This window comes from Leptodactylus fuscus, chromosome 7 (assembly GCF_031893055.1).
Source record: "Leptodactylus fuscus isolate aLepFus1 chromosome 7, aLepFus1.hap2, whole genome shotgun sequence".
NCBI classification, from domain to species: domain Eukaryota; kingdom Metazoa; phylum Chordata; class Amphibia; order Anura; family Leptodactylidae; genus Leptodactylus; species Leptodactylus fuscus.
The window spans coordinates 22,600,162-22,625,170 of record NC_134271.1 but is presented as its reverse complement, the minus strand read 5'-3'; the positions used below and the strand labels follow the sequence as shown (position 1 = coordinate 22,625,170).

The following is a 25,009-nucleotide window of genomic DNA, read 5'->3' as shown; positions in this document are numbered from 1 at the left end:
ACCCGCGACTTCGTCTGCGGTGATTTGAGAATTGGGCGGACACAGACGTGTAAAACTGTAAAAGTGCTTTAAAAAGTTTGGTGGGCTAGCAAATGTGATGTGTTGTATTGTGTATGTCGTGATACAGACAATGTGATGTGTTGTATTGTGTCAGACAATGTGATGTGTTGTATTGTGTATGTCGTGATACAGACAATGTGATGTGTTATATAGTGGAAAGCTATATGTAAATGTGAGTGAGTAGAGTGAGGGCTACTCCTGAGGAGACAGTAAGGAGTGTGCAGGCAGGTTCAGGCAGGAAATGCCAGGCAGTGTGTGTGAGTCTATAGCTGGGGCTAGGAGTCCTGCTTTTGTGAGTCTCCTGCTAGGAAGCCATGTTGTTTAGTGGCACCAAAAGTAGCCTATGACTCAATCCTAAGGGAAAACTATGTTTGTGGACGCAAATCCATCCAGGCGTTTTAGCGTGATTGAGGAACAAACATCCAAACTCACAAACATCCAAACACACAAACTTTCACACTTATAATATTAGTAGGATGTCACACTCACCATCCTTGTACGGGTGTATGTAGCCGAATATCCTTAGCCCATAGTTCTTCCATTTGGGTGACACAGCTAGTTTAGTGACAGTAGTGCGGGTCTACAGAACAGACAAACAAGAAAGCAATGAGAGAATGGAGGGTCCGGAAAGAAGCAAACTTTGGCTGAAAGAGAGAATACTTACATGAGGATACAGAGGGAAGTGTAGGTTCGTCTTGAGGTGCAGCACTGATCCGCCACACCAGTCCTCAAATACGTGGAGATTCACTTTGCCTTTGTACTTCAGGAGAAGAAGACTAGCCTTAGAAGATGAATGCAATACTGCAGACAATTCCTTATTTTCATAAAGGAAGCCTTTCGCCCCACAGATAGATTCAGATCCCCTTAACCCTGTGATGGCGAACCTATGGGAAGCGTGCCAGAGGTGGCACTCAGAGCCCTCTCTTTGGGAACCCATCCATGGAACAGATTATACTGTGTGGGGGCCACTGTAGAGTTGATTGTACTGTGTGGGGGCCACTATGGAACAGATTGTACTGTGTGGGGGCCACTGTGCAGCAGATTGTACCGTGTGGGGGCCACTGTGCAGCAGATTGTACCGTGTGGGGGCCACTGTGCAGCAGATTGTACCGTGTGGGGACCACTGTGCAGCAGATTGTACCCTGTGGGGACCACTGTGCAGCAGATTGTACCGTGTGGGGACCACTGTGCAGCAGATTGTACCGTGTGGGGACCACTGTGCAGCAGATTGTACCGTGTGGGGACCACTGTGCAGCAGATTGTACCGTGTGGGGACCACTGTGCAGCAGATTGTACCGTGTGGGGACCACTGTGCAGCAGATTGTACCGTGTGGGGACCACTGTGCAGCAGATTGTACCGTGTGGGGACCACTGTGCAGCAGATTGTACCGTGTGGGGACCACTGTGCAGCAGATTGTACCGTGTGGGGACCACTGTGCAGCAGATTGTACCGTGTGGGGACCACTGTGCAGCAGATTGTACCGTGTGGGGACCACTGTGCAGCAGATTGTACCGTGTGGGGACCACTGTGCAGCAGATTGTACCGTGTGGGGACCACTGTGCAGCAGATTGTACCGTGTGGGGACCACTGTGCATCAGATTGTACTGTGTGGGGACCACTGTGCATCAGATTGTACTGTGTGGGGACCACTGTGCAACAGATTGTACTGTGGGGGGCCACTGCGCATCAGATTGTACTGTTCTGGGGACCACTGTGCAGCAGATTATACTGTGTGGGGACCACTGTGCATCAGATTGTAATGGGTGGGGGCCACTGTGCTGCAGATTATACTGTGTGGGAGTCACAGTGGAGCAGAAAGCCCTATAAAGCACCATTTGTATAACCATATTTTGCAGGTATGTAATTGTGTGCAACTGTTGATCCGCACATTAAGGTTAAATTGCTTTGTTTGCACTTTGCTAAAAATTAATGGGTTTTGGGTTGCAGTTTGGGCACTTGGCCCCTAAAAGGTTCACCATCACGGCCCTAACCTAACACTTTTCCCTTGTGAATCGGGGCCTCTGTTGCGGAGATATTGCAGTTTTGTCATTATACAAATGAGCTATTCAGAGCAATGAAGTCTTTGTTATTGCTCCAAGTAGGTAAGCGGCAACACCCTTATTGCTCCTAATAGCTCATTTGCATATTGAGAAAAACAGGAAATATCTTGGCAACAACAAGGGAAATACGCTCTTTAATTCAGGTGACCCTAACCTCTATCTAACTGGGTTTATTTACTAGAGATGGTGCAATACAATGCAACCAAGTATTCCTCTACCAGGGCGTTCCTTGGCATCCATACTGGTTGTTTCCACCTTAGACAGAAACAGCTTTGACCAAAGCAATTCGACAGAGAAGTCCTGGTATTTACTGGTAATGTAGATAGAAGTGCTCTGTGATGCTCGGTCTGTACTACCATCTTCCTAAGGAATCTAGGTCACTGAGACGGCAGCTTCACTTCACTGAACATATCAACCCTCCTAACATGAACACACTAACCTTCTCATCCCAGGGCAGAGGAGTGTCAGTAAGGTTCACCTGCTCTAGGCTGGGGTGCAGTCGGTGACTTCTCTTCCATCCAGGGGCGTCCATCTATAGGAATAAATCCATTACTGAATAGTCTCCACCACATTAAAAAAACCATCACATTCCCACCCCTGCATTTCTTACTGTAGGAAGTTCCTCACTAGAATCCCCTGCCTGGGAGTGTGGTGGAGACGCCTGAACTTTACCCGTTTTTCGGGCTGGATCGGTTCCTTCAAGTCGCTCTCCATCTGGTTGTAGAAAACAAAGTTTATGGCAAGGCTAATGCACACGCTCCTAGATCAGTAACATGTCATGAAAGCAGCAGAGTCTGAATGGACGGTCACTTTGTGCAAGATGTCAGGGACTGAATGAGCCCCACTAGGAGCCAGAAAGGAGACTCGGTCGGCACCGTCAGCTTCTACATTTCCTGGCTAGCTGTGGCTTTCCCAGGCAAATAAACTATTTTTAGGGGTGCAGGGAGCAGGACCCTGAGCTATCAGATAATAAGCCCTGGGGTCACGGTCCTGAAAGGGGACAAAAAAAATACATATATAATATATATATATATTATAAAAAATCTTACCCACATTACCACTGTGATCCCCTTTTCTTATTACTGAATACGTCAGCAGGAATTTAGTTCAGACAATGTGACTAAAGCAGCAAATTCACATTAGATATGTCTGTCAGCTGAGACTGCTGACTAAGGCCTCATGTACACAACCAATTGTGTAGGCCGAGGCTCTTCCGATGGGGGGGGGGGTCCCCATTATTTTGTAGGTCTTATATCACTTTACGACATCGGAACGGAACCCCTCATTGAAGTCAACGGGGGATGGAAGGCACTGGGACGTAAAGAGACGGACAGAGTAAGACAAGCGATCTACTACATGTCCATGCACGGTCTACAATAGTCACATCTTCTGAAGCAGGCTGAAAGTTGGTGTGGACCTTGAATACATTGTACAATAGCAATAATATAAGGATACCAAAAAAAATAAAAATTAGGAACCCCTTCCAGGCTACAGTACATAAGCTTTACTATACATTAACCCCTATAATGCCTAGGCCCTGTAAACCCGCTGTGCCCCTTTATGTCACAGGTACAGCTCAGTGCAGAGAAAGCTAATCCTACAGAGCCCCCTCCCTCACCCCCACACATGCATGCTCACCTCTGCCACTTCATTTAAGTGCTCGGGGCGTCTGAGAACACCATCCCCATGTGCCACTGTGACAGAGATATGATCATGTCACTATGGTATAAGCCGTGCTCAGACGCCCCGAGCACTTAAATGAAGTGGCAGAGGTGCACACCTGAGCTCCGAGGCTCACTGACTGTGATCGGGGTCTTCTCCGCTTTTTTTAACCATTGCATGTACAGGACTATACTACATGAGCTCTGATCTCCCAGGAAAGCAGATCATAACTGGATGACACAGGGATCAGCTGAGCCCTTCTGCCTCTTTACAGGAGCGAGGGTGGGGTGGGGGTGGTTCAGGACCATGTCAGACGTCCTTAAAATTATAATTGCACTTTTATAGCTGATATTACAAAAAAATAAAAAACCTACATGCTGGGTGTGGTAGTGACCTGCTGATAAATATCTCATGTCTACAGCCAACTAAGTGACATTTAAAGGGATTGTTCAAGAAAGCATGAGTTGTGTATACTGATAGATCATGAGTATCTGATTGGTGGGGGGTCCAAAGCCCTGACCCTGCGCTGATCAGTCTACGTCCCAAAGCTCTGTATACGTGGTATAAGCCGTGAAGTAGCCTATGACAGTGGTGCTGAGAAACTGCAACGCTACTCCCATTCACGTATCTAGCAGCAGAGCTCCACTAGGCTCTATACACCTTCCAGCGGCTAGAATGGGGTGGGATTTGGTTATTGGACCCACACCGATCAGATACTGAAAACCTATCCACAGAATAGATAGTCAGTATCTAAAGCACTTGAATTCTTGGCCTTTAAGCCAGCCATACATTTATCGGTATTGGTCAGTCGAATGCTTGCCCAGTTGCCAGCTACCTCGCCCATAACTATGGACAAAAGTCCAGCGTTGCATGTATACTGAACTAGTAGAGGGGAGACTCGGTGTACAAAGTATCAGGCAGCTGGTTACCCAATCCTTTTCTCCTTGCGGCGGACATCTATCGGGTTGGGAGTCTCCCACACCCATTATAGATGTTCTGTCTGAACCTACTACAATTGAATGGTTGGACAGATATACATCTAATGTGTAAGCTTTACAATGCGGACTGTAATGTTTCCCGAGTTCTTCCATTTCAGGATTAGGTGACAAAATCTTAGTCCTGAGGCAGACGTCCTGCCCTCCTTACACCGAGATAATATTATGTTACCTATAACGCTCCAGAATACAACACGGTCCTTTGTACTTCTGCTTTACATAAGATCATAAGCCTAAAATTATCAGTCCATATATAATGACTATGTTCTTCTACACTGGGTGTATTCATAGGGGTTATACCTACACATATCACCTTCCCCTCTGCAAATTGCGCAATTGTAACCGTGCCTATTAGGAAACTTGAGCTCCGAACAAGAAGCCCCGTTAACAAAACTCCACGACCCAAGTGTCGATCGGCTTTTGAGCAAGCAAAGAGTTAACGAAGCATCCTAAACACATAGGCGGTCTTTTCCTGGCACGCCGAGAAACTGCGAGCGTGCCCAGACTAAATAGAGACTGCTCTGAATGGAAGTCTTTCATCCTAAACCCCTCTAGTCCCAGTTTGGAAACCTAAACCAGGAACCGTGAAACCAATCGTTTCTAAAAGAGGAGTAACTAGTGACTGAAGATCTAACTCCGAATATACATATCAAAGGCGGAACGGCTATAGAAAATGACCGCGCGTAACCTAAGAGACCTACATTCGTGTCCTTCGTTCTCAAGTCAAACTTGTCAGTACTTGCCGAGCAAATCCAAACTTAACACCCCCCCCCCCCAGTGTAAACTACCCTGAATATAACCCACATCCGCTGTGCTGCCTGAAAGCCATTCCAAGCCTGTATGTCCCCCTTCTGTATAAAGCTGGGCTTGTTTTATCTGCAGAGAGTGCTCAGCCTGTAATATTCACATTAGCAATGGTGCCGCCAAGTCACACATGCATGCTACTACTTCAATCATACAGGGGCTCGGGTCCCTTGTACTGGGAGACCCAACAGTGGCCCCTCAGTGAACAGACATGTCTACGCTTTCCCGTGGATAGGTAAAACGTATTCAATAAAGCATACCTCCAATTATAAAACCACTTCTTGTAAATTAATAGTGACGATAAGAGACATTGTAGAATATTTTACCAAAGAAATCGGTTTCCTTCTCCACTTATTACTGCTCTCCTCCTTCTCATCACTCAAGCTCTATCTGTATAGAATCCAACTCCATACTGATCTCACACACAGAAGTCTATGGAGAGAAGAAGGCTGGCCATGTATAGCCTCACTGTGTCTCTTGAAAGACATAGCAGTGTTAGAAGCGCTCCCTCACTCTCCGTGTAGCAGAGTTCAGAAGCTGCAGCGATTTGTGCGCCTTTCCAGCCGTCTCTTCCTTCACTTTCCATAGACTTCTATGTAAAAACAAGCACAGGGAGTGAAGAAATCGGTTTTCTTCTCCACATATTACTGCTCTCCTCCTTCTCTTCACTCAAGCTCTATCTGTATAGAATCTGACTCCATACTGACCTCACACACAGAAGTCTATGAAGAGAAGAAGAAGAAGAAGGCTGGCCATGTATAGCCTCACTGTGTCTCTTGAAAGACATAGCCGTGTTAGAAGCGCTCCCTCACTCTCCGTGTAGCAGAGTTCAGACGCTGCAGCGATTTGTGCGCCTTTCCAGCCACCTCTTCCTTCACTTTCCATAGACTTCTATGTAAAAACTAGCCCAGAGAGTGGAGAAAGAAGTATATACCTGTAAAGATCTATTATAAAGTTTCAGATATTCATCTGTACTATTCATTTATGAAAATATGTTTTATTGGAGGTAAGCTTTAAAGGGATTCTATCATTAAACACAGTAAGTAAGCGGCCATTTTCTTGTGGCCTGTGGGCATGTGCAGTCGGCTCTGCCCGAGGCCTAGAAGTTTGAACCCGGCTCTGGAAGAAGACACTCAGAGAGGCCGTTCCTGAAGAAGATGGAGGCGGCGCTGGAGAGTTCTCTCGTAGCATTGGGGACGCCCCCAGTGCTGTTTGAGCGCTGAGGACCGCCCCCAGTGCTGTGAGAGAACTCATTTGCATACTGACAAAAACCGGCATGGCGCCGAACGGCGGCACAGAGAAGACATCTAAAGGTAGGAGAAGAATAGCCTTTTTTTTAAGGCTAGTCCTACGTGTGAGCGACAAAAAATGTGATTTTAATGGTAGAACCCTTTAAAGAGGACCTTTCACCATATCTGGGCACATGCAGTGTTATATACTGCCGGAAAGCTGACAGTGCGCTGAATTCAGCGCACTGTCGGCTTTCCCGATCTGTGCCTGGTGTGAAGAGCTTACGGTCCGGTACCGTAGCTCTTCTATGGTCAGAAGGGCGTTTCTGACCATTAGCCAGGAACGTCCTTCTGCCTCGCGGCGCCTATCACGCTGTGCTGTGGAGCGGGAAGGAACGCCCCCTCCCCTCCTGATAATGCTCGTCTATGGACGAGTACTGTGAGCAGAGGGAGGGGGCGTTCCTTCCCGCTCCACAGCACAGCGTGATAGGCGCCGCGAGGCAGAAGGACGTTCCTGGCTAATGGTCAGAAACGCCCTTCTGACCATAGAGCACTACGGTACCGGCACCGTAAGCTCTTCACACCGGGCACAGATCGGGAAAGCCGACAGTGCGCTGAATTCAGCGCACTGTCAGCTTTCCGGCAGTATATAACACTGCATGTGCCCGGATATGGTGAAAGGTCCTCTTTAAGGAGATTTCAGTTCCAGATATTTTTCGATTACTTGGCCAGCCCTACTGTAGTCATGGATGCAGCAGCACTTGCAGACAATAATAATCATATGTTTAACTTTAAGTTCCCACGTTGCAGCTTTTGTTGTTGCTGCTGATTTCGCTGTGGTTTTTTTGAGCCAAAGCCAGAGTAAAGGAGAAGTAGAAGTCATTCCTTTATACTTCTTATTCCCTTTGTAGTCTCTATTGGGTTTGACAAAAAAAAAAAAAAAAAAAAAAAAAAGGTAGGTCATCAGTATATGATCTGTGGGCGTCCGACTCCGGGAACCAGAAGCTGCTCGTGGATGGCTCTCCTATTACTTGAATAGGAAAGGTGCTGTACACGACACCCATTCACTACCATAGCAGCTTCTGGGACCAGAGGCTGCTTCAGCAAATGACGTGTGCGGGGTTTGGCCCTGTTCCCACGGAGTAACGCGGTGCTCAATCTGACACGTAAACATGTGTCAGAGTGACGCTTCAAAACAGAATCCCATTGACTTCAATGGGTTCCGTCTTACACGCACCACACATTGAAATCAATGGGAGGCCTTTTAAGACATTGATTTCGGTGTGTTACGCACGTTAAACGGAACCCATTGAAGTCAATGGGATTCTGTTTTGAAGTGCTCACTCTGACACGTGTTTACGTGCCAGATGGAGCGCCGCATTACTCCGTGGGAACGGGGCCTTCGGATGTAAGACCCCCACATATCACATACTGATGTCATATCCTGTGGATAGGTATGAATTATTTTATTTTTTAGATGTAGATTGTGAACCCCACATAGAGCTCACAATGTACATTTTTTCCCCGATCAGTATGTCTTTTTTTTTTTTTTTTTTTTTGGAATATGGGATGGAAATCCATGCAAACACGGGGAGAACATGCAAACTCCTTGCAGATGTTTTTTTGCCCTTGGCGGGATTTGAACACCAGGACTCCAGCGCTGCAAGGCTGCAGTGCTAAACACTGAGCCACCCTGTGGCCCCGATAGGTATAAAAATTTGATTTGGAACCAGCCAACGCCTTAAAAGGGAGTCTATCGCCAGAAGCCAGTATATCAATCCAGCTATGAAGATATATAGGTGAGGGTGGGTTCACATTTGCGCTCAGTCTCCCCTTTGTGGGTTTCCGTCTTCTGCTGACAGGAGACTGAAACCCGGCAGTCAGTGTCTGCCCGTGAGTGTCTTCTGGTCTCCGCAGTGCAACCAATTTTTTTTTTCTTTTAACCGCACGTCTGACTTTGTGTCCGGTTAAAAAAAAAACGTTTCGCCTCAAAGACCATAGGACGCTCACAGGCGGACACTTTGCAAACTCATTCAAGTGAATGGGTTTGAAAACCGACCGCCGGTTTCCATCTCCTGTCCAGTTTGCCGGGCAGGAGACAGAAACCTGAATGCGTAGACCTGGCGCAGGTGTGAACCCACCCGAATCAAACTATGTTTTTCCCTTTGTGAATCCATGCCCCCATTCTAAAGATTGTTTTTTGTCCATATGCAAATGATCTCTTTGGAGCAATGTTCTTATTGCACTACAGAGATGATTTACATATTAACAAAAACATATCATAGGAGGAACCAATTCACAAGAGGTAAAACAGCGTTTGTTTGCGTATAGATTCTATTATGTAACAGGACCCCTGCACGATACTCATTGCTCCCTCAACATTTTGTTTAATGTAGATTGTGAGCCCCATATAGGAATCACAATGTACATTCTTTTCCTCTATCTTTGTAGAATGGGAGGAAATCCACGCAAACACGGGGAGAACATACAAACTCCTTGCAGATGTTGTTCCTGGTGGGATTCGAACCCAGGACTCCAGAGCTGCAAGGCTACAGTGCTAACCACTGAGCCACCGTGCTGCCCCATATCCCTCCACTTTTGTATTGTCAGACTACACGAGGCTCTTCAGACCCAAAGTGCGGTCTGGAAGGAGAATATACCTGGAGAACCACCTTGAAGACAAGGAGCAGAACATGGGTAAGAAGATATAGACTATTCAGGGACGGTGCAAATTGGGCGACAACCTAGATGGACCCTGGATTGTCAGGTGTTAGTTTCCAATACAAGGAAGATACTGCACCAAGAAACGCGAGGTCAAACAGGAACATAAGCCATAGCAGGTGAAGGTGGGTAGCGTATGGAAGCTTATGTACATATACAGAACGCTGTGACTGTGCTTATCTCTACAGGAAGAGCGCAGTGTACAGGTCAGGAAGATTAGATCTCCTATGACTAATGAGATTTACAGAATCATCATCCGTTTCCTATAAGACCACATTACATCTTCCAGCGCAACAGGCTACAATGCGGTCTATTAGCCAAATAGAAGTGCTGAGGGTCTCTCCTGGGCACGCACACCCCTCTGTTAGTGAGGGGATCCCACAGCTTCACCTCCTCCCTGCTGCTTGTCTCCTGCCAGCTGGAAGAACCATGCTTGAGTCACAGAAACAGCTAAGGGAGGGGAGCGAAGGGGCTCGCCAAGTGAATACCAAGAGTTAATGTAATAACAAGCCACTGCAATCCCTAATTATAGGGCTCCTCCCATCGACAAGACCTCTGCCAAGGGGAACACAAATCCCAATCTTCCATCCCAATCTCCCAGGATTCGGCTGCTACGAGTCCGTCAGCACTTACGGATTTCATATGAAGCATGTAGCAGAGCCCATGTCATAAAACTGCTAGTATAATGAGTTAAAGCGCAGACTCGACTCTGCTACATCTCCATAGACATGCACCTCTGTCAGAGTGACTGCCCTTCTGTTGCCAACTACAATAACGGAGTAGCCCGAAGTTATAATCCGGCTTAGCGGAGAGGTAAAGAAGGACATTGCTATGGCAATGTCTTGTGATGTATGAACGCTCTGCGGAAAAAGATGACAGGTATCAGTGTCACGGATACAAAGACAATTACCTCGACTGTAGACGAAGGGCAGCCGGAGAGCTTTGCCCTGCCTTGCAAGACTGATATGTAGGTAGGTGACCCAGACGGCCGACGTTAGCAGCACCAACAGGAGCAGCAGCTTAAATTGCCTACGGATCTTCTTCACTGGCAACCAAGGCATCCTGCCGACACCATCACCAGGCGCAGCGGTGGGGCCGCGGGCTGGCCTCCCTCACACACTTCTACAGCACATCAAGCCAAAGGGGGTTGTCTGGCAATGTTAGTGGAGAAACACAGTCAGGGTGGCACAGGGTCGTATGGATTAGAACGGGGGTAGGGAACCTTCGGCGCTCCAGCTGTTGCAAAACTACAACTCCCAGCATGCCTACTGGCTCTGCTGTTCTTGGAACTCCCATGGAAGTGAACGGAGCATGTTGGGAGTTGTAGTTTCACAGTAGCGAGAGTGCTGAAGATTCCCTACCCCTGGATTAGATAGAACGTAACACCGCTATACTAATATTTACCTTACATGGAAAAAAACAGATACAAATGTAGCAGCCATACAACACTCCCTTGTATCTGCACCACTTGTTGGGCTCCAATGACAGCCCGGGTGAGTGCCAACACCATGCCGCCAACCTTACCTGGTAAACAATCCCGCCAGATCCTGTATACACATAATAGCGCTCTGTCTTAGGGCAGGCATGGCATCGGAAAACTATTACGATCTATGCGAGTCCCTGTGAAGTGCTAATGCAAAAATCAATATCGCACTTACACGGGATTTCAGTGGAAACTGGTGCAAAAATAAAGCCGTCACCAGCGAAGGGCACAGTCACACCTCTGCCAAAATCCACTTGTCTTTTCAATGCACTCTTGCATCGGTCTCCTTGCACATGTGAATGAAGTCTAAGACTCGTCAGGGAAAGCTAATTGCCCGGAGTAACGATTAGTGATGTGTTGCGGGTGCGTGAAGGCTCTGTGATGTGATAGTGCAAGGTTTTGGTGGAATATTGCTGCGCCAAGTGCACAGGCAGAGACATATAGAGTAGACATAGGGCCAGGCAGCGGTCTAGGGGAGATCCTCTCCAGACACCCAGCGTGAGGCGCTCTCCTCCTAGGGACAGGCTATGCACACAGACTGCACTACTATGAGCCCAGCACTCACATGATCCTCACTCATCCTCAGGACTGTCACTCATGTGATGCTCACCAGGCCCAGGGTAAGGTCACCCCCTCCTCACCGAGCTCTCCCGGGGATGCTCACTCACTGTCTGCCTCTCCTTCACGCTCTTCACATGATTACTTTGCACTGCAGGAGTCTCTCTCATTCCACAGGTGTCTCACTAGCCAGCCGTCTCTTTATTCCTATCGGCGACTGTCTAATTCCCTTTGCATTTTCCCTTCACTCCATTGATAGCTGTCTGTCCCCGTCTAGGTAGCGTCTTGAAGTGCCCCGTTCCGGAGCTGCCGTCGCCTCAGCCCTTCCAAGCCTCCGCCTCAGACTGTCTCTTCGCTCTCCCGCTGTCTCTCTCCCCGTTTCTCTGTCTCCTCTACAAAGCATCAACGCTGCAGAGTAACCAAGCATGATCGGGACCACTCTAAACACTGGCACGCTCCAGCCAATCACACGCCAGCGATTTGGAAGCCGTCCAATCAGATGCCTAAGTTAACGGGAGCACAAAGAGGTAGGTTGCACCCGGCGTCCATCTCCACGCCAACGCGCGCACACCTTGCGGGCTAAACCATTCTGTAACCGGGGTGGACAAGGAGTTGTAGCATTTTCACACGCACTTCTCCGAATTTATTTCTTAACGGCGTTGAAGTTCCAGTTCCTCTTTCTAATATAGACCTAAGTATTATAGATTCTGGTTAGGGCAGGGGGTTGTGTGAGCGTTAGTTTACATGACACGAGAATAGATTCCCCTATTTGGTAGCATAGCACGATCCAAGTGGATGAGAAGAGCCTTTGTGGTTTGCAGTGATGCTAAGAGCCGATCCAGGATGCAGCATTGTGTACTTTGGAAATGAAAACATCATTTGTAGGGAGTGAGGATGGAGGATGAGGAGATGATATGCAGCAGGGTTACATAATGTCTATGGAGTGCAATAGTGAAGCTGCACCATTGTATCTGTAGCTGGGGGGAACAGTAATGGGCAATGAAGGAGATTCATAGAATGAGTGTCTGGGCCTGGAAAGTGTCATGTCAGCCTCAGCAGTTGTAAATGCAATGTCACCCTGCAAGAGCAACCATCCTCCACTCATGGGGTTTGTACTTTCCTAATATTCTTGCTATCCCCATGTTATGACAAGTCCAAAGTGACATCTTGTAAAGTCGTGACTGCGATGTCCGGGCGCGTTACACCCCAAGAACAAAAACTGGGTGACTCTTGTACATAACCAGGGCAGGGGCATGTATAGTCTATTGCAGGGATCAGCAACCTTCGGCTGCTGTGAAACTACAACTCCCAACATGCTCCATTCACTTGCATGGGAGTTCCAAGAACAGCAGAGCAAGTATGCATGCTGGGAGTTGTAGTTTTGCAACAGCTGGAGTGCCAAAGGTTGCCTACCCCTGGTCTATTGGGTACGCGGGTTTCCTTACACGGATCCCCTCATGCGGACTCCCCAAACAGAAACCCAAATGCAGATGTGAACCCGGGCCTTAGACTGCCATCATTCTTCTGAAGTGAACTGTGGTTGGTTTGTCGTACGGCCAACTATTCCAAACACATGAACAACCGTGACCCTTTCAATGAGCGTCTGACTATCCCACACACCTGGAAAGGTGAAATTCATACAGTGTGATGTGGTGCTGGAAATAAGAAACAATAGACACCTTGTGGGAGTCTTAGTTATGCCAATTGTGCTCAGAGCACAGCGTTGTCATCCATTCCAGCGCCACCTCTGTCTTCTGCACCCAACGTGTCTTCTCTTCTTAGATGAGACCATCGCAAAATGGCAGATGGCTGTGCATGTTCTGTCGCCCTTTTGTGGTAGTCTCGTGTAATAGAACTAAAGCCTATTCCAATGTGCTTTTAGGTTAAAACTGTTTTTTTTAATGATAGAATCCCTTTAAACTTTTTCAGAGAACGGACCCAGACTGATTACATTAGTGTCAAAGGGAAAAGACATAGGAACAACTTGACGGATGCCTACCTTCGTAACGGAAGATAAAGTTCCGCATGTACAACTTTGTCTTACGTTACAAAGGTAAGCAGATGTGACGGAAAATCGCTTTCGTCAACTTGTTTACATTAGCGTCAATGGGAATGGACACAGAATCAGTCTGTATCCGTTCACTGCAACAGTTTAATGTCCATTGCTGTCATCCTATGATGGAAGACAGCAACAGACATTAACAACGGTAGTATAAACCTTACAGGGGTTGTCCAGGATAAACAGTTTTGCACAAGGAGGCTGGGGAAAGTGTTAAAAAAAGGGAAAACTCTGGTGTCCCCCCCATCACTGACCAAACCAACGACTCCCTGGGGTCCTCGCTGAAGTCCTTGCCTCACATGACTTCTAAGGCCAATCAGCTGCCTAAGGAAAGGAACCCAGACGTCACTCATATATGTCACCTTTGACATCCCGTGCAGAGAGGACTTAATCCGGAACAAGACCCGGGAGCAGAAGGACCACAATACTGCACAAAAAACCCTTCGTTCTAACATATCCGTGCATCCGAGTGAGAAAAATAATTTGTTTGTTGCTGATGCAACTTAACTGACCTTATTATATATGTGTGAACATGGTCTGATGATATGTTAGAATGGAGGGTTTTTTGATCAGACTGTATATGAGATTTGCCATCTGTTGTGCTGCACTTGTACAATACGAGAGACCATGTGCTGGAAAATCCACTGCATATGTGCCCTGCGTACCTCTGGTTTGTCTCTCTGACAGACTGGTATATCATTTATTGTTAAATCTGATATTTTCTTTGAAAAATAGTGCCAAAATTTAGTAAGGTCCTGTGCACACTGCTTTCAAGACCTGTACAGCATAATATACACCACAGTGGCCTGCACGCATTATAAGTTAGTTCATTTATTGGCTCATTCTGTGCATTAGAAGCCTCTTGTCTACAAATCGAGCAGCGGTAAAAGTGTTCAGAATTGCAGTGAAGAAACAACAATTATTTGATTGTCTTTTCTATCCCCCCTCCCCTCTCTTGTAATAGACTAATATGTAGAAAGTGGAGAAGAAAACCTATTTCTTTAATAATATATATTACAACGTTTCATACACTAACCTGTACTATTCATTCATGACAATTTGTTTATAACTGGAGGCACATTTTAATATTATATGCTGGTATCTTTCCTAAGACAAGCCAAATGTGTACAGATAAGATGTGAACTGAGTATAAGGCTACATTCACACGACAGTCAATACGGAAAACGGACGTTGCACGGTGGCATTCATTTCAGTGGGCTATTTACAGGATCGTTTTTTTCATTGTCCATTCTCATGGACTATCAACATATAGGTCATGCCCTATGTTCAGCCATTTTTATGGATCCCTCCTTATAGGGGATTCATGAAATCAGGTGCCCCTCAGGTACATCCACTTTCATGTGAATGTAGTCTGAGGCTGCCTTTATGCAACTTAGGCTGAGTTCACATGGGGTATTATGATCAGGATTTTGAAATCCTGACCAAAAAGACATCTCCCATTGAAATCATTAAAATCAATGGGATGCTCATTCTTCACCTCGCGAATCTGCCTGAAGACACTCTCTCCTCCCGACTAGGCCCATTGATTGGGCCTAATCCGGAGCGGCATCCAGTTGTGGCTACCCGTTTTTCGATCCAGAACCTGAAGTGGCCTCCGTCTCAGGTTCCGGACCAAGAAACCCCCGTGTGAACCAGGCCTTAGTGAATGTGCCCCACAGTTTTTGTTTTCACAGATGTTGCAGATACCAAAAATCTGATCTGAGTTATACCAAAACTCAAAGCCAGCCCCATGCACTAGAATTACCGTATATACTCGAGTATAAGCCGAATTTTTCAGCACAGTTTTTATGCTGAAAAAGCCCCCCTCGGCTTATACTCGAGTCAAGCAAAAAAAAAAAATTTTTTTTTTTTTTTTTTTTTTGGGGGGGGGGGGGGGACAATAGTAATGTATAGAATCTCCCATAAAGTATTGGGAAAAAAAAGAAGCTTTAAAAAAAATATAATAAAAAAATAAAGTTGTAAATCCCTCCTTTCCCTAGAATACATACAAAAGTAGAAAATGACTGTGACACACATACACATTAGGTATCCCTGTGTCTGACAGTGCCCGGGCTACTGAATATAGGGGATCTGCAGTGCTCCTGTTCCATCGGGAAGGGGTTAATAGGAGCACTGCAGATACCCTATATTCAGCCAGACTGAATTCCAAGTGGGGGAAAAAATCCCAGTCCTCAAACTCAGGGAAGGTGCGGACAGACAATCAAAACACCCCCTCCCCTTCCCCAGCAACTACTGCACCCAAAACTCCGACCATTTTAATTTTTGAAATTTTCCAGTAGCTGCTGCATTTCCCCCCTCGGCTTATACTCTGGTCAATAAGTTTTCCCAGTTTTTGTGGTAAAATTAGGGGCCTCGGCTTATATTCGGGTCGGCTTATACTCGAGTATATACAGTACATCATGATCATCTTAATAAAACCTAAAAGGTGTAAAACATACTGCGTTTGGCATATTTATAAGGACTGGATTTGTTTTTCAGGTTGGAAAATGACGGCTGTAAACTGATGGATGGCAAATAAAAAAAACACCTCTGTCTTTTCTCTCTGCTGCCACCACTGGACAAGCCTGGAACTGCAGCCTTGTACAAGGACAGATGGTGTCCTAAAAAGAGCAAAAGGAATTGATACTTTAATAGTGGATCTCCCGGTTAATACAGAACTGTTGCCAAGTCTATCTCTGATCACTGTCATTATTCATTCTCAGTTAATACACTCTAGTCTCAGTTAATCTTGTCCGTGTCTTGTGTCTGGTCTCCGCTATAATGGGGCTGAGCAGCGCTTTACTTTATTACCGGACTGAGTGCATAGACAAGAGTGGTTCTGTGTCTGGAAGACATTCATCGGGGCCGCAGACGTGTGTAGTCACATGGATCCTAGCATCGCCCGCAGGCCACAACATTTACTTCCCCATTTGACAAACAAATTTTGCTACAAGTATCTGAATACCACTGTGAAAACAACCCCATTTTGGGCATTTAGACAAATCTACCACTGATTTTCTACCAGCACAAATCATATGATATGTGTTTAATAACATTCATGTATACACCCTCATGGCCATAAGTGTTGGAACCCTGAAATGAAGTATTTCTCCCAGAAAATGATTGTAATTACCGTACATAAGTATATTTCCTTTGTGTGTATTAGAACACCATAAAAAAGGCACAACAGATATAATTTCACACCGAACTCCAAAAATGGGCTAGACAAAATTGTTGGCACCTTTTAAAAATTGGGGGTAAATAACTTTGTTTCAAGTAGGTGATGCTTGTTCAGTTTCACCTGTGGCAAGTAACAGGTGTGGGCAATATAGAAACCATACCTGAAACAAACATAAAAGGTGAGAAGTTGACTCAATCTTTGCATCGTGTGCAGTACAAAAAGCAAAGAGGACAGATAAAGGAGAGGAGAACTGTATGAGGACTTGAGAACCAAAATTTTGGAAAAATATCAACAATCTCAAAGTTACAACTCCAGAGATCTTGATGTTCCTTTGTCCGTGGTATACAACATAAACGAGAAATTTACAACCAATGGCACTGAAGCTAATCTCCCTAGACGTGATTGATGATAGGTTGGTCTGGATGGTGGATAAACAGACCAAAGTATAAAAAAAATTCTGTGTATAGAATGTATTAAAAAAAATTCCTAAAAATGGCCCAAAAATTCTATTTCTCTTAATGCCGTAACTGTTTGTTTTCCTGGCAAGTTTAAAGGGATCCTATCATTAGAATCCCTTTTTTTCTAACGAAAACGTACGAATAGCCTTAAGAAAGACTATTCTTCTCCTACCTTTAGATGTCTTCTCCGCGCCGCCATTCAGTAGATATTCCGTTATCCATCTCTATGCAAATGAGTTCTCTCGCAGTGCAGGGGGCGCCTCCATCTTCTTTAGGAACCGGCCTCTACGCGTCATCTTCTGGCCTGGCTTTCAATCTTCTACGCATACGCAGTCGGCTCTGCCAGCACCTGCACACGCCTATTTTTTTGTGGCTGCTTACTATAAGAGTTTGCATAAGAGGCCATAAAAAAAAAGCGCATGTGCAGTCAGATTTGCCCGAGCCCTGCTGCCAGAGCCGACTGCTCATGCGTAGAAGATTGAAAGCCAGGTCGGAAGTCAACGTGTAGAGGCCGGTTCCTGAGGAAGATGGAGGCGGCGCTGGAGAGTTCTCTCGCAGCACTGGGGACGCTCCCAATGCTGTTTGAGCGCTGGGTTCCGCCCCCAGTGCTGCAAGAGAACTCAGTTGCATAAAGACATAAAACGGAATATCTACCAAACGGCAGCGCAGAGAAGACATCTAAAGGTAGGAGAAAAAAAGGGATTCTAATGATAGGATCCCTTTAATAGAGAATGTAGAAGAGAGCTGGACATCAGATTCCTTCATGGAACTAGATAGGAAATGTTAGTACTGCTGATGAATTATAAATGTCAAGGAAAACGGAATTCACTTTCTTAGAATTTTGTTTTAGTTTGTAATGCAATTATACATTAAGGTCCCTTCTGTGATCTAGTCCTAATTTTTGTAAAATTTTTGTAAAATTTAATGTGATTAAATTACTCTTCACAAAAATAATACATTAATTTTTTTTTTTTTTTTTTAAAGCGTCCTTAGTTTCCAGTCTTTTTCCCACACCTGCCTATATCCGGCCCTAACCAACTACCGATCGGCCCCCTGGGCATTCTAACAATCCGCCGTGTTTTCTCTACCATATTCGTCGTGTCCTATAATTGGGAGTTGTTTCTTTAAATTGCTACTGCATAGCTAAAAAGGGATCAAAACAAGAAGTACATGTATACAGCATGTCAGGAGCCAGGAATAAAACAATTGACAAGGGATACATTGTCACAAACTGCCAGAAAGCACAAATTATCTGCAAAGGGGGAAAAAAATGGAGCTACTGTACTTATACAAATGGAAAGTTGGCAACACAGGGGCATGTTTTAATTATGTGCGCTTTAAATTATTCAGACGTTGACTAGAGTAATGTGATTAGCGCTCGAGATAAAAGAAATACTGTAGACTTGTGGGACTCCTTCATTTCATCAGCAGAAATAATTGAGCTACTAAGTAGGACACCTCTTCTAAAACTTTTATTTTGATCTTGTACCTGTAGTGTTGTTCCATTTCTCTACCCTTCCATAGGTCAGCTGTGTGTTTGTAAGAAAGTAGAATTCCAGGAGCTAAGCGTCTATAGCAATATATACAACGTCATAAAAGTTCATCTAGGTTAAGCCGTTTGTGGACCTATGCTTATCACTTTTGCACAGGTAGAAAGAAGCTTCTCTATAACCCTCCCAGGACCTTCCATCCAGTGCTGTTCCAATTTAGCAGGTCATTGGTTCTCAGTTTGACAATTAAAGGGATTCTACCACTAAATAGCAATTTTTTCTGCTTTAGACGTCGGAATAGCCTTCAGAAAGGCTATTCGTCTCTTACCTTTAGGCGTGATCTCCGCGGTGCCGTTCCTTAGAAATCCCGGTTTTTACCGGTATGCTAATGAGTTCTCTCGCAGCAATGAGGGCGGGCCCCAGCACTCAAAGGCGATAGGGGCGTCCCCACTGCTGCCCGAGAAGTCTCTCCAGTGACGCCTACTTCTTCAGCTGCATCCTCCCCTTCTCTGTCGTCTTCCTTCTTCGTCAGCTCCGATGCCTGTGCAGTCGGCTCTGCCAGCGAGACACTAGTAGAGCCATATTTTCGAGGCTGCAATTGCACGCACGCGCAGTACGCTCCTCGAAGTCTTCGCAGAACAGAGCGTATTGCGCATGCTCAGTAAGGTCTGTACAGACCTCCGTCGCGCGAGTGAAGTCATCCAGGTTTGGAGGGTCTGTACAGACCTTACTGAGCATGTGCAGTACACTCTGTTCAGCGAAGACTTCAAGGAGCGTACTGCGCGTGCACGCACTTGTGGCCTCAAAAATATGGCCGCCGGCATGCGCAATCAGCTCTACTAGTGTCTCGCTGGCAGAGCCAACTCCACAGGCGTGTGAGCTGACACAGAAGGAAGACGACAGAGACGGGGAGGATACAACTGAAGAAGGAGGCGTCGCTGGAGAGACTTCTCGGGCAGCAGTGGGGATGCCCCCATCGCCGTTTGAGCGCTGGGGCACGCCCTCATTGCTGCGAGAGAACTCATTAGCAGGATTTTTAAGGAATGGCGCCGCAGAGACCACGTCTAAAGGTAAGAGACGAATAACCTTTCTGAAGGCTATTCCGACGTCTAAAGCAGAAAAAATAGCTATTTAGTGGTAGAATCCCTTTAAGGTTAGACTTAACACTGTACAGTACGTTAATGATAGCTAATTGCATTACTGATATACTTTAGGAGTTGGTTACCAGGAAACTTGTTATCAAATCAGTCGCAGTGCATTGTACGGAACAATATTTTGAGCACCATCGTTCAGAAAATCCAAGAGATGTGCCATTTCCTGAGAAAAGCCGATCTGTAAATGTGCAAATGAGGCCCGGTTCACATCTGTGTTTAGGCCATTCTCTTCCCCTATCCGCATGAAATATGCGGAGAGAAAAGTCCTGCAAGCAAAAAAGGCAAATTTGACATAATTTCACACAACACAAAAATGGGCTAGACAAAATTGTAGGCAACTTTTCAAAATTGAGGTTAAATAACTGCTTCAAGTATGTAATGCATGTTCAATCTCACCTGTGGCAAGTAACAGGTGTGGACAATATAAAAATTACACCTGAAACCTTATAAAAGGTGAGAAATTTCTTGCCGCATGTTTTGTTCGGAAACCATATGGACCCTATTATAGTCTATATAGGATCTATCTAGGATAATGGTCGTGTTGATGTCCATTTTTTTTGCAGCATTAATTTCAATGTCAGTGACAGGGCTATTCACTGATGTCATGTCCTATTGTTGACCGTTTTTCACGGATTCGTCCATGTACTGAAATGTATGAGGGATCCGTACAGACAGCTGTGTAACGTAAAGGTCTATTGTTTCCTACTCAATGACAATCCCTTTATTACATTATATTTCCTTTATAGATAGTAAACATTGAGTAAGACGGACCCCCCATAATTCTGGAATCCAAGGATCACGGCGGACTCTCAAGCATGCTGCTTGTTCTTCGGAGGACACGGGGAAGCGTCTGCCTAGTATTGCATACAACTAATTGATTCCCAATCGTAGATAGAAAGACCTGTGGCATCCTTCCATATATATACGAGTATATAGCAAACAGGTAAGGAGCCTTGACAGATCTCCTTGAAAGTAACAACACCGATCTACACTGAAAGCAAACCTCTTCACATTGGAAGTGTAATCTGAAGGGCACGCTAGATCTCATTAGTGTATTACTATAAGACCGCACGCATCGCCTTCCAACGCCTCAAGAAGTACACGTCTTATTTTCATGGAAACAAAATTGCTTGCAGTCCCGTTGGAACATCCCGCTACTGGAAACAGCAGGTTTTTCCATATTGGTAACGTTGATTTTATTTGCTAAGAAAACCATGGAAAGGTCTTTTTTTCAAGTTCCTTAAGACTTGTAAGAAAACTTCTGGATCATCATTGGAGGAGGGGGATCGTCCCTCCGATTCCTTTTCCTTACATCTCTCCAATTCTTCTGTGTGAAGATGTCTTTATGGTCCTGTAGCAGAATTGAGTTTGTTGGGTCGTAGTTAGGGTTGAGCGATCTTGAGATTTCAGGATCGATTTTAAAATCTGATCATTTTCCAGTCGATCTCGATCATGAAATTTGCTCGATCGCCAATCGGGATTCGATCTTTCCCGATCCCGTTCGCTCAACCCAAGTCTTAGTGTTTCGTCTGAACTACCGACTATGACATTTGTATACTATACTGTGTGGATGAGCATTTACACTTCTCTATAGGTTACACAACCCAAACCCAAGCTACAACGTCATTGCCTATTTAGTGCACTATGACCGCAGAGAACCAAAAGTGTCTCCGTATTTTTAGAAGCTGTGGTTGTGTGTGGTTACCATAGTCAGAAATGACTCCTACCTGATGTAGTCATTCATTCCAGCACTCTAGAGGATGTGCACGTATAACACACTTCCTATACACTAACTTGTTTAACCCTTTATCGACATGCTCTTGATTAAACTGTGCTAAAATTGATACTGACCGATCAGAAGGATTGACCCATCACTATCGGATTGGTGAGGTCCAACATCTGTCGGCTCCAGCAATGGTCTCTGACATCCGGCACCCCCATCAGTGAGCTGTACTCCGGCTTCGATACACAGACAATGGAGCAGAAGCATCCAACAATTTTAAGACCTTAGGCTACCTCCATATTTGTGCTGGAGTCTCTGTCGCATTGTTTGCCTGAAATAGGCGAGTGAAAAAATCCTGCACGGACGGCTTTTTGTCTGTTGCTTTTAGATTTAAAGTGGTGGACACCCAATGGACCCTCTTATGGTCAAGGTTATTACAGCCGTGTTAGCGGTCTGCCAACACTAATATGAATTTTGCAGATTGCTCAATTTAAACAAGTTATGCTATGATTTTTTTTGCACTTTTTCCTTTTGTGTGAAATCTCATGAACATGGCTTTATAGAGGCCCAGTCACTGATGCTCCATATGGCACCATATTACACTGATGTTGCATGTGACATGGCACCTGAAGGAGTTTGCCTCCATGTGAAGTTAAAGGTACAACAAGACCAACTGGTCCAGTGCACGTTGTACCAAACAGTGATATGCCCATGTGCCAAAGACCTTAAGCTTTAGATAGTTGTTTGCAGATTGCTATTCATCGCATACACGTGCTTTCTGGGAGCAGCTTACCTTCCTTAAAGAGGACTTTGCACTGCCTCCACCGAGTCCAGCTCTTTATATGACTTAATAGGCGCCATTCCATCAATACAGCACAGTTGGAATTTTTTGTCAAGCCCCCACTATTCCCGAACAATAAGTGCTGTCAGTTTTGTTGTCTCATATGCTATATAGACTCTGTACTGTCAGATGAGCAGTGTCAGACAGGAGCGGGCTCCTACCTGATAACACGCACCTGACAGTACAGAGCCTATATAGTATATCTGTAACCAAAATTACCTGCATTGATTGCTCAGGAATGGTGGGCAATAGTGGAGCAGCGTCTAATAACATATGCTAAGATATGGAGTTGATAGAGGTGGTGAAAGGTCCTCTTTAAAGAGGACCTTTCATATCCTCAGGCACATGCGGTTTTATATACCGCTAGAAAGCCAACAGTGCGCTGTTGGCTTTCCTGTTATGTACCCTGTGGCTAGAGATATTGGTGCTGTTACCAATCTCAGCCCACTGTCAGAAGGGCGTTCCTAATAGTCTAGCCGGGCTGTGAGGAACACCCCCATTCCCCCCGGACAGTACTCGTCCATAGTCCTGTACTGTCAGAGGTGGCGTTCCTTACTGCCCAGCGATGACGCTAAGCTGTGAAAAACGCCCCCCAGTACTAGTCTATGAATGAGTACAGTCGGGGGATGGGGTAGTGCTCCGCACAGCCCAGCTAGACTCTCAGGAATGCCCTTCTGACAGTGGGCAGACATCAGTATCAGCACCGATATCTCCAGCCCCGGGGCACATAACGATAAAGCTGACAGTGGGCTGAATTCAATGTCTGCTTTCTAGCGGTATATAAAACCACGTGTGCCGAGGACATGAAAGGTTCTCTTTAAAGGGATTTTCACATTAACATAACCAGACTTAAATTTGTAGAAATTTGTAAATTAAAACAAACATTTTTGCAAATTTAAAATTTTGCAATTTTGAGATTTCATGATTTTCTCTAACCATCTCAGCGGTGACAGTTTTTTGTCTTGATCGGTTGCCAACAGATAAGACCATGAATACAGGAACTCTCCGTGGTCTGAGACTTGTCAGAAACCCAGTCATGATTTCCTTATTGTGGCCGGGTTATCTTCTTGTGCATTTACTGTTCATGTCTGGTAATTTGCCAACACTGCAAATTTTTTAATCATCTATTTTTGCAAAAATGTTTAACTATTAGGTGTCTACAATTACTATGGTTATACTAAGAACAAAAGGATTGGGCATATTGAAACCCAACAACCTGATCCTTATATTTCCCCGACACCCGTTGTGACACCGCCCTCCACATTAGGTGGTCCACTAGTCGCACCATGGTCAGATTTGGCGGTCATGAAATGTATGGGTATGGTCAGTTTTAGGATAACAGGCACTTGGCTAAAGTTTGAGTATAGAACAAAAACACTACACCAATGTCAAATCCAAAAAACAAGTCACAAAAACATTCACAGCCTTTCCCAATCCATCTCTTACCTTGCTACATTTGTTGTACATTATAATAATATTTCGATGGATGTTTTTTCTTTTATTATTTTTGTTATTTTGCTTTTGTTACTGATTCCCGAGAATGTATTTTTAGTTCAGCTTATTCAGTTTCTGCAATTACTTACCACATTTCCCTTTGAAGAAGCCATTCTGCACCGTCATTTCATGCCGTCTCTGTCGGCAGCTCAGAAAGAAATGAGTGGGCAGATGTAAATCTGAACAACAGTAAATGACACAATGTCTAGATATCCATCACATAAAGTAAGCCAAGAACAGCACCAAGAACAATAACGGCACCATGGAACTTTTTGGACTATTTTTCTGGTGAAATTGAACTTTCAGGGTTGTAGTTTATTGTCTATTGAGTTTATAACTTTATAAGTTCATACACTTGGCCAGGGGTGAACCTGCCCCTTTCGCCCCCCCCCCCCGAGGAGGGGGCGGATCGGAGGGCGGGGCTAAGTGGGAGGCGGGGCTAAGCGGAGGGGCGGGGCTTAGTGGCGTTCGCAGGCAGGGAAAGGACCTGCTCTCTGCCTGAGCGTGAGGGGAGGCTGCTGGAGCAGCGCTGCTCCAGTGGCCTCCCCAATCCAGCGCTCGGTGCTAAGCTAGTCCAGGACAGCTTGTCCTAGACTGGCTTAGGTAAGCAAAAATGCCGCCCTCCCTGTAGACCTGGCATAGCACCGCCTGAAGCGGTCGTTTCAGGTCGCATCATGGGCGGCGCTGCACTTGGCTGTAGCATAACTTAGTATAGCCTTCGAATTGCTCGAAAAATATAGGCTTTGTGATACTTCTGAACGACTGTGATCGACTGAGACTGTCACCACTAAGATTTTTAGTGAAAACCTATAAAAATCTGCAAAATTTTATGTATATTTTCAAAAATGTTTAACATTTAGCAGCTATCCAGTAATCTGTGTTGCTTACAATGCAAATGTTTTCATAAGATGGTTTGCGACACCTATAGTTCCATAGAATTTTTTTAAATTTTTTTTATTGAATTTATTAGACCCCCGAGGAGTCTTGAACCCCGGGTATCTGATCACTAATGTGATGCATTACAATGTTAAAGGGG

General features: G+C 45.3%; 1 protein-coding gene across 2 annotated transcripts in view; it reads right to left on the bottom strand.

The window, feature by feature from the left end:
* B4GALNT4 (beta-1,4-N-acetyl-galactosaminyltransferase 4) overlaps positions 1 to 12,124 on the bottom strand; it is a 53,099-nt gene extending 40,975 nt beyond the window's left edge. Inside the window, exons 1-6 of one of the 2 annotated variants that reach the window (XM_075281336.1) lie at positions 11,581 to 12,124; positions 10,443 to 10,683; positions 2,732 to 2,835; positions 2,561 to 2,653; positions 725 to 820; positions 550 to 640 (exon numbers count right to left, since the gene is read on the bottom strand). In XM_075281336.1, the coding sequence (XP_075137437.1) occupies positions 550 to 640; positions 725 to 820; positions 2,561 to 2,653; positions 2,732 to 2,835; positions 10,443 to 10,593 (535 nt within the window). In that variant the 5' untranslated portion in view covers positions 10,594 to 10,683; positions 11,581 to 12,124. The remainder of the gene's footprint in view (positions 1 to 549; positions 641 to 724; positions 821 to 2,560; positions 2,654 to 2,731; positions 2,836 to 10,442; positions 10,684 to 11,580) is intronic. The other variant, XM_075281335.1, reaches the window with a different exon arrangement.
* Between the last annotated feature and the right edge of the window lie 12,885 nt (positions 12,125 to 25,009).